This window comes from Nansenia antarctica, assembly GCF_963989245.1.
Source record: "Nansenia antarctica genome assembly, chromosome: 3".
NCBI lineage: Eukaryota > Metazoa > Chordata > Actinopteri > Argentiniformes > Microstomatidae > Nansenia > Nansenia antarctica.
The window spans coordinates 14,743,929-14,753,928 of NC_137688.1; the positions used below are offsets into that span (position 1 = coordinate 14,743,929).

The 10,000-nt window shown below is 47.2% G+C and overlaps 1 protein-coding gene across 1 annotated transcript in view; it reads left to right on the top strand.

The window, feature by feature from the left end:
• Positions 1-10,000, top strand: part of fstl5 (follistatin-like 5) — a gene marked incomplete at both ends in the record, with an annotated part of 134,528 nt that overhangs the window by 113,197 nt on the left and 11,331 nt on the right. Inside the window, one exon of the mRNA XM_080526953.1 lies at positions 8,101-8,208. Within this exon, the coding sequence (XP_080383079.1) occupies positions 8,101-8,208 (108 nt within the window). The remainder of the gene's footprint in view (positions 1-8,100; positions 8,209-10,000) is intronic.

Below are 10,000 nucleotides of genomic sequence, written 5' to 3' on the forward strand. Positions count from 1 at the left end.
TAACTCCAGCCTCTACTCTGGGCTCTAGTCTGGCCTCTACTCTGGCCTCTAGTCTGGCCTCTAGTCTGGGCTCTACTCTGGGCTCTGGTCTGGCCTCTACTCTGGGCTCTACTCTGGGCTCTACTCTGGGCTCTAGTCTGGCCTCTACTCTGGCCTCTACTCTGGGCTCTGGGCTCTAGTCTGGCCTCTACTCTGGGCTCTACTCTGGCCTCTGGGCTCTAGTCTGGCCTCTACTCTGGGCTCTAGTCTGGCCTCTACTCTGGGCTCTAGTCTGGCCTCTACTCTGGCCTCTAGTCTGGCCTCTACTCTGGGCTCTGGGCTCTACTCTGGGCTCTACTCTGGGCCCTAGTCTGGCCTCTACTCTGGCCTCTAGTCTGGCCTCTACTCTGGGCTCTGGGCTCTACTCTGGGCTCTGGGCTCTAGTCTGGCCTCTAGTCTGACCTCTACTCTGGGCTCTGGGCTCTACTCTGGCCTCTGGGCTCTACTCTGGCCTCTACTGGCCTCTGGGCTCTAGTCTGGCCTCTACTCTGGGCTCTAGTCTGGCCTCTACTCTGGGCTCTAGTCTGGCCTCTACTCTGGCCTCTAGTCTGGCCTCTACTCTGGGCTCTGGGCTCTACTCTGGGCTCTAGTCTGGCCTCTACTCTGGCCTCTAGTCTGGCCTCTACTCTGGGCTCTGGGCTCTACTCTGGCCTCTGGGCTCTAGTCTGGCCTCTACTCTGGGCTCTAGTCTGGCCTCTACTCTGGGCTCTAGTCTGGCCTCTACTCTGGGCTCTAGTCTGGCCTCTACTCTGGGCTCTGGGCTCTACTCTGGGCTCTACTCTGGGCTCTACTCTGGCCTCTGGGCTCTAGTCTGGCCTCTAGTCTGGGCTCTAGTCTGGCCTCTACTCTGGGCTCTACTCTGGGCTCTACTCTGGGCTCTACTCTGGGCTCTAGTCTGGCCTCTACTCTGGCCTCTACTCTGGGCTCTGGGCTCTAGTCTGGCCTCTACTCTGGGCTCTACTCTGGCCTCTGGGCTCTAGTCTGGCCTCTACTCTGGGCTCTAGTCTGGCCTCTACTCTGGGCTCTAGTCTGGCCTCTACTCTGGCCTCTAGTCTGGCCTCTACTCTGGGCTCTGGGCTCTACTCTGGGCTCTACTCTGGGCCCTAGTCTGGCCTCTACTCTGGCCTCTAGTCTGGCCTCTACTCTGGGCTCTGGGCTCTACTCTGGGCTCTGGGCTCTAGTCTGGCCTCTACTCTGGCCTCTAGTCTGACCTCTACTCTGGGCTCTGGGCTCTACTCTGGCCTCTGGGCTCTACTCTGGCCTCTACTGGCCTCTGGGCTCTAGTCTGGCCTCTACTCTGGGCTCTAGTCTGGCCTCTACTCTGGGCTCTAGTCTGGCCTCTACTCTGGCCTCTAGTCTGGCCTCTACTCTGGGCTCTGGGCTCTACTCTGGGCTCTAGTCTGGCCTCTACTCTGGCCTCTAGTCTGGCCTCTACTCTGGGCTCTGGGCTCTACTCTGGCCTCTGGGCTCTAGTCTGGCCTCTACTCTGGGCTCTAGTCTGGCCTCTACTCTGGGCTCTAGTCTGGCCTCTACTCTGGGCTCTAGTCTGGCCTCTACTCTGGGCTCTGGGCTCTACTCTGGGCTCTACTCTGGGCTCTACTCTGGCCTCTGGGCTCTAGTCTGGCCTCTAGTCTGGGCTCTACTCTGGGCTCTACTCTGGGCTCTACTCTGGGCTCTACTCTGGGCTCTAGTCTGGCCTCTACTCTGGGCTCTAGTCTGGCCTCTACTCTGGGCTCTAGTCTGGCCTCTACTCTGGCCTCTGGGCTCTACTCTGGGCTCTACCCGGTCCACACTTTGGTGTTCTGTAAACTTTGTAAACCTTGAATTTGTTTAGAAACTTTGTTTAGATTGTTAACAAAATTACATTGAGAATAACTGCAAAGCTGAATGGCTACAGAGTTGAGAAATGACTATTGTCACAACAAATTCCAATTATTGCTCTTGCTTTCGTTCTCTTTCTCTCTCTCTTTCTCTCTTTCTCTCTTTCTCTCTCTCTCTCTCTCTCTCTCTCTCTCTCTCTCTCTCTCTCTCTCTCTCTCTTTCTCTCTGTATTCTTGTTGATTCATTTTTGGCTGAATGAAGGTCAGAGGACTTCCACTTCCACAATGTCTCACTTAATTCTTTATTACTTTCTAGACAAATGAGGTGTCCTTCCTCCTGGAACACCATTATGATGTGGGTCGCACAGTATCAGTATTTAATAGAGAGTGTTGCCACTTGAGCACCACCACCAATGTCAAAGAGACTGTCTTCAGAAAGTATTCAGAACCCTTCACTTTTTCCACATTATTGTGTGATATTCAATTTAAAATGGATTAATATTATTTGCCATCAATCCACACAGAAAAACCCAGAATGACAAAGCGAAAAAACACACTTTTTTGAAATGTCTGTAAATTTCCCAAGGACGCTGTACAAAAAAAAAAGAAAAGAAGCAGGACAATAAACAACAAAACAAAAACACAACAAAATAAAACGCAGCTATGGAGGATAGTGTCGGTCAGGACCAAGGCCATGCTGTACGAAGGCCAGTCTGAAAAGACGCGTCTTGAGTCTGGTCTTGAATGTGTTGAGAGTATCAGAGCATCGGGTGGCTGGTGGAGCAACAAAAAAGGCACGGAAAAGGCAGCAACAGAAAAGGCACGGTCACCAAGTGTGCGTTCCCTAGTGCCGGGGATGACGAGGAGATCAGCATCAGAGGATCGGAGACCACGTGCAGGGGAATGTAGGGGTGGAGTAGGTCAGTGAGACCACGTGCAGGGGGGTGTAGGGGTGGAGTAGGTCAGTGAGACCACGTGCAGGGGAATGTAGGGGTGGAGTAGGTCAGTGAGACCACGTGCAGGGGTGTAGGGGTGGAGTAGGTCAGTGAGACCACGTGCCGGGGAATGTAGGGGTGGAGTAGGTCAGTGAGACCACGTGCAGGGGTGTAGGGGTGGAGTAGGTCAGTGAGGTAGGCAGGAGCCAGGCCATGGGGTGCCTTAAAGGTGAGGAGGATCTTGAAGGAGATTCTGTGTTTTATGGGGAGCCAGTGAAGCTGTTGCAGCGTGGGGGTGATATGTTCCCAGGGTTCAGTGTGAGTGATCATGGCAGCAGATTTCGGAACATATTGTAGCTGGTTCAGGGCCTTGCTGGAAACACCAAGAAGGACACCGTTGCAATAATCCAGACGGGAGGTGACAAAAGCATGTATTAATGTTTCGGCGGAGCTATCAGAGAGTGAGGGTCGGAGACAGGAGATGATTTTGAGATGGAAGAAGGCAGACTTGGTGACTGGCCGTATGTGGTGTTCAGGGTTGGGTCAACATTTAAATACAGAAAGACCTCATGTAGATTAGTATTCAGACCCTTTGCTATGCCATTTTAACATTAGCTAAAATGCTAAAATGTCATCAACAGATCACTCAATAGGTTGAATTGAGTCCGTCTTTACGCAAGGATAATAGTTAGTGTCATTTTGGAATTAATATCTTTGTTTTTTCGGGTCTCTGATTTGCATTACATTACGTTGTACCAATGGAGCATGTTGCCAGGCAACCGGTTATTAGTCCAATAAACAATCAATGTTGTTTAAAACCAGAAGTCTAACGAGGAAGCTATACTATATGGAACTATTGGAGGCTCATCGGCGTTTGTAACGCACACCCTCAGGGTCGTTAGGTTTTATCAGTCCTGCTTCTTCTTAATTAGACCTCCATATTTTTAATGACTTTGCTTTTACAAAACATCAAAACAAACGTGCTGGGCCTGCACAGGTCATTATGCTTAAGTGCTGTGTGCACGGATCCCCGGGGAGAGGCTCATTCATTTGCACAGGCTCAGTGGAACGTGCTGGTGTCAACCATTGTGTTGTGGACGTCCAGCCTTGTCCAGATTCCCCCTGGGGATGGTTACCCCCCACGGAGGGGAGGAACGGTTGTACCCGCGGTGGTAAACGACCTCAGCGTTCTAGTTGGAGGGGAGGTGTCAGATGGAGCAGTGTGCAGAAGGCTGTTTTTCTGTACGTGCCAGGTGAAAAGTGTGTTTGTCCCAGGGTGGAAGGATTGTGTGTGTGTGTGTGTGTGTGTGTGTGTGTGTGTGTAATGGCAGGGTGTATGCGTGAGTGTGCGTGCATGCATGGTGTCTGTGACTGTGTGTGTGTGTGAGTGTGCATGCATGAGTGTGTATGTGTATACATGAGTGTGTGTGAGTGTGTGTGTGTGTGTGTGTGTGTGTGCATGACTGTGTGTGTGCGTGCATGAGTGTGTGAGTGTGTATGTGTGTGCATGAGTGTGTGTGTGTGTGTGTGTGTGTGTGTGTGCATGACTGTGTGTGTGCGTGCATGAGTGTGTGTGTGTGTGTGTGTGTGTGTGTGTGTGTGCGTGCATGCATGAGTGTGTGTGAGTGTGTGTGTGTGTGTGTGTGTGTGTGTGCATGCTGTGTGTGAGTGTGTGTTTGTGGGTCTGTATGAGTGTGTGTGTTTGTGTGTTTGTGTATGTGTGTGTGTGTGTGTTTAGCTCAGAGGACTCCCCGGGGGGGTACGGGTGGCGGGGTCGTCATGCTGGCGACCATCGTACTCTCATTATGTGGTCACCTGGAGGTTTGGCTTCATTACCTGGAATTAGGTCCTCGCTAATTAGCCACCTGAACCGCCTGAGCATCAGCCTGGCCCAGGGCAGGGAGGGAGGGAGGGAGATCTGGGCTCTCTGTTTGTTTGTTTATTCTCTCTCTCTCTCTTTGAAATGTGACTTTGTAGTTTTAGTTCACTAGGCGTCATATAGTTTTTTAACGAGTGAGCCAGATCATTCTTTACAGTTCTGTTACTTTCATGTGTGACAGATGTTTTTGTTTACCACAAAATGATTATTCATTCTGTCTAATTCACAGCATGTTGGCTATCAGTGAGTAAAGAAAGTAGCAGAGAATATTGATGAACAGACAGACTGGAAATAAGGGAGAGACAAGTTGTCAGAGAGAGAAAGGCTACACGTTTCTCTACTGTGAAGCATTAGGAATGCCAATGGCCCCCGGCCTGAGCAGAGATTACTTTTCTTGTGAAGGTTGTAGGTCGCAAAAAAATCCCAAAATGCCGAAAATGTAAACTTGTAAATGCAAAAGGTAAAACAACTTGTGTACACCTGTTGTGTCTCAGACGATTACGTGTCCAGAGATAACAGTAGTGAGAACTCTCCTTTTTATATGTGAAGACTCTGGAGTGCTTGATTCTCCCCGTAAAGGTGCTGCGTTTGTGAGGACAGGTAAACAATACCATTAGTCTCTTAGACACAACATGACAACAACAACAATAGCACAAAATGCACAAAAACAAAAACACAGCCACTTCACGCTTTCTTACCGTATTAGGGTGACTGCTCTAATTTCCCAAGAAGAAAATGATTGCCTTTTTTTTTTTCCGCTACGCGAGTGAGGTGTAAAAAAAAAAAAAAAAGACACTTTATCGAGCTTTTGTTTTTGTCTCTGTGTGTCTCGCTCGCTAAACTGCCAATATGCAGCGATGTGGATGTAACACACGGCAAACCTCTGCTGTCACGGTGACTCATCCATCGTAGCGGCGGTGAGCCGAGCAGACCTGGCGTCAACCAACGGATACGAATTGAAAGCAATTACTCCGGTGTGGGTAAAGCGATTGCTGCTGTCACCTCTCCATAATAAATACAGCAGCACACGTATGCACCTCATACATAAGAACTAGCCTCCAGCCTCCCTTTCTGTCTGGTTAAAAAACTCAACACCACTCCCCTGACAAATCCAACGCATTACCGCGGTATGCACTGCTCCAGGGGGGTGCCACAAAGTAAAAGGTATCTGTTGTTAAAAATGTTGTTGAATAGCCCCCGAGTGAGTATTTGTTGTTCTATTCTGACTGTATATCATGTTTCAGATGTCTGTTCTATTACTCTATTGTCACTTTATTTATTTTTTTGGTTTGTTTGTGATGTGAGCTGCTGTAACGCCTTAATTTCTCATCTGGGATCAATAAACGACCTATCTACCTATCTACCTATCTACTGTTAGAGTAAATTATTCAATAATGGCAGCCTGTTTCGTTTCAAGATGTATAAGAAAAGATATTTAATAATCTTCTGCAGAAGGAGGAAGTTTACAAGCACGTCAGACAGGTCTTAACAGTGAAAGTTCCTCGTAAAAGTAAAGATCATTCATTTCATCTGAGTATTTATACAAACAGGTACCTTCAGGTAAGGGGGTCCGCCCTCAGGTGAGGTTTAGACCAATCATGAGCAATGGGTGTGGACCTGTACATTTGATGAAGATGATTATGATGAAGGCTAGGGGGGAAGCGGCCCCCACTTTCTCCCAGGAGACAAAAGGTGAAAACGTAACACAATGGCCACAACTGGTTCAGTCTGGTCTTAGAGTACTGGGTCTGGGGCAACATAAAGGTCCAAACTGCTCTAGATCAGTGGTCTTCAACCGGGGGTCCGCGACCCCTAGGGGGTCCGCAGAGGTACTGCAGGGGGTCCGCCAATTTCTGTCATAATAATTGACAACTTTCACCAAAATAATCAGTGAGAATTAAAAAATATAACAAAAATGATATTGAGTAAGATACAAGCATTAATAGGCAATAATAAGCCACTTTTGACAAAAAAAATTACAAAATAAATGATGCCCATGATTCTACAGTCTAACATAACGTCAGCTGGAAAAAAACACACACCTGTCTAGCAAGCTAGGTGTTGGCTAAAACGCTGCAGTTCGGTCTTCATTGCGAAATTAACGTTAATTAATAACTAGCATAACGTTACTAATTTAGTTACTAGTTTGATAATAACAAACCCGCCTCTTTGCTTCTCTATGCGCCGCTATAGGAGAGGAACACAACGCGCTCCTTTACCATTCCGAGGTCAGATGGCTTTCCCGTGGATCAGTATTGGCGCGCGTCTTTGAATTACGCACAGCTATCCTCGAGATTCTGGTTGGCCAAAACCGCGCGGAGCTGGCTGCGCATTTCAATGCGCCCTCGCCTGATGTGAAATGCGCAATTGTTGATCACTTGGAGGCACTCGAAAGTCAATTTGAGAAGTATTTTTCTGAGACTGAGTCTTGGAGAAAGCACAAGACATGGATACGGTTATCATTCAAAGACAATGCATCCGACGGCTCAAACCTGACAGCCGCTGAGGAAGATCAGCTGATCGACCTAACCACAGACAGTACACACAAGAAAGTGTACGAGTCACAGCCTCTCACCCAGTTCTGGATCCACTGCCAGAAATACTTCCCCCAACTGACAGCAAAGGCCATGGTGAGCCTCTTGCCTTTTGCAACAACTTATCTTTGTGAAAGAGGATTCTCCTCCCTCACCTACCTGAAGAGCAAATACAGTTCCAGACTGCAGCCTGAGGATGACATGATGCTCTGCCTGACAACCTCCACCCAGGAGGTAGGCATACCTTGCTTCCTGAAGCTAAAAGTTTCATTGTTGAAAAATAATAATAATAGAAAATATAAGCCTCATCAAGAACAACAACAACAACAACAAAAACAATAATAATAATAATAATAATAATAATAACCAATCATAATTATGCATGAACGTTTTATCAATCATAAACACATATAGGCTAATAACCCAGTATATAAATAGGTTAATATGGTGAAATAAAAGGTGAATGAAGTAAATATAAAAGTTATTATAGGCTTATATATATATTACATGTGGGGGTCCCTGTTCTGTTTGTCTCTCATCCAAGGGGTCCTTGGGTTGAAAAAGGTTGAAGACCCCTGCTCTAGATGGTTTGGTCCACTCCGGGACAAAAGAGGGCAATCAGGTCTTTGTAATCATTTAAATGTGTCCGCTGTCCAGCCGATGTCAAGCTTCAAGCAGAGAAACCGGTTCTATTGTGTGATAACAAACAGGAAATCAGCTTACATAGCTTTGCCCCAAGACATCCAAAGTTTGAATCTTAAATGTAGAAGAATGTCTTTTACATATAATAATTTTCTCTCACACTACCTATCTATCTATCTATCTGTCTATCTGTCTATCTGTCTGTCTGTCTGTCTAGTTGTTGATGTCTGTTGTTGTTCTACCTGTTTCAGACGGTCAGTACGGACCCCTACCCAGTCAAGCTGCACTACGACAAGTCACATGACCAGGTGTGGGTGCTCAGCTGGGGAGACATGGAGAGGAATTTCCCCACCCTGCAGGTAAACACGGCAAGGCTCCAGGGGAGGCTGGCGGAGGTAGAAATGGCTCATTGTAATGCATGATGGGACGGAGCGAGGAACGCTATCAAGCACACTCATTCTGTCCCATGCATTACAATGGGCCCCGTCCTCCGATTTCCGCCTCCAGCAGCCTCCCCTGCACGGCATAGACCTGGTGGTGTGTAGACACATCCTGGTGATGTCTGTGTTCTCGTGATCTGTGTTCCATTCTTGAAGCAATTGATGTATACCAGCAGAAGTACACAACACAGAATGTAACAACGTTAGTCACTAGGGGCCACTAGTAGCATATATATACACGTGTTTCGTTTCTCCGTTAAGTCCTTGGTCCAATAGCACGGCAGGGTTTCAGAACACCAACCCTGTCGGGGTTGCTCACCTGCAACGCCATTTTGTGTAAGTGGTGTAATTCAGCTGTAATTAGATGCACCTGTGCAGCGATGATCAAGGTTAACCTCAGCTGCGGCATACACATCCCGTATGCCTGGCGATTCAAGTTTAACGAGCGGACCACCACCGACAGTACAGTCTATGAGAGTGCTCCATAGTTTGGCCCAGGAAATGAAAAGCACACATGCTTTATTTCTAGACGACATGGATATGCTTATTATTTAATATTCACACATCTGTGCCATTGTCAGGCGACAGGCTTTGTTATTTATGCTACTGTATGTGATATTTTCATTTCATTTAGTTCAATAACGGCATTGTTTTGCACACAATGAATGTAGGTTAATTAGGTCTTGACACACTGTCACACTGCAGTCTGCTTGTTCGCTGACATTTTGGTGCTGGCAATGCACTCATGCTGTAGCCTACACATGATCTCCCCAGAGTGAACAAAGTGGTGATAATACATGTGTCAGCAGCTGGCTTGACAAGCGAGTGTGTCATTGATTTTCAACAACGTTGACATTTATTAAAAAATTTGTTTGGTCGGTTGCTGACTTCATTCCCTGTTTCACCAGCTGCCGTCACAAATGTTGCGTGAGGTTTGTGGTAGTTATGCATACAGTACTACGGCTACGGCTCTTCACCTGGGGAAACACGCAGCAGCTGTGATGAACGGAGCAACCCCGTTTAATTTCCCAAACCTACTCATCTATTCCTTCAAGGAGTCTCTGCTTATAAAAAAATAAAATAAACGTTGATTTAGCCGACTCATCATAGTCTTGTGTTACATAAGGCTAATGCACCGACACATCCACAGCTGTCCCTTTTGAAGTCAATGATTAATGACCACTCCTGTCCTGTTCGGTTGAACCGACTGTGTTAAGCCGTGCTACGACATCTGAAATGCCAAGTAGACCAGGCTACCTACAGCACTTCATTCATAATGTCAAACTTGCATCACAGTGAACCATCGAATGAAGCAAACGTGTGAGTGAAATTCCAGGTCTCTCACTTCCTTAACGATAGATAGATCTATTATCCACACAGAGCAATACAAATACACCTGACATGATATAAAACCACTATACACCCATTAAGATGTTACTTATGTAAGAAGACTTACAATGAGTCACTCTCTCAGTCTGAAGTAATACAGTAATGCTTCTCTCATTGGACACTGTCAGTCCTAGTTGTGTCCAGTGCTGGCTAGGCTAGCTGCTAGCGTGTGCTAGGTGGTGTTAGCGTAGTGCTAGGTGGTTTTAGCGTTAGCGGCTGGATATCAGGAAATGAGCTGGTGAGCTGGTGGATGCAGAGGACGTGCCAGTCTGCCTCTGTGGTGCACTGTTGCATAATTAACACACGCACACACACACACACA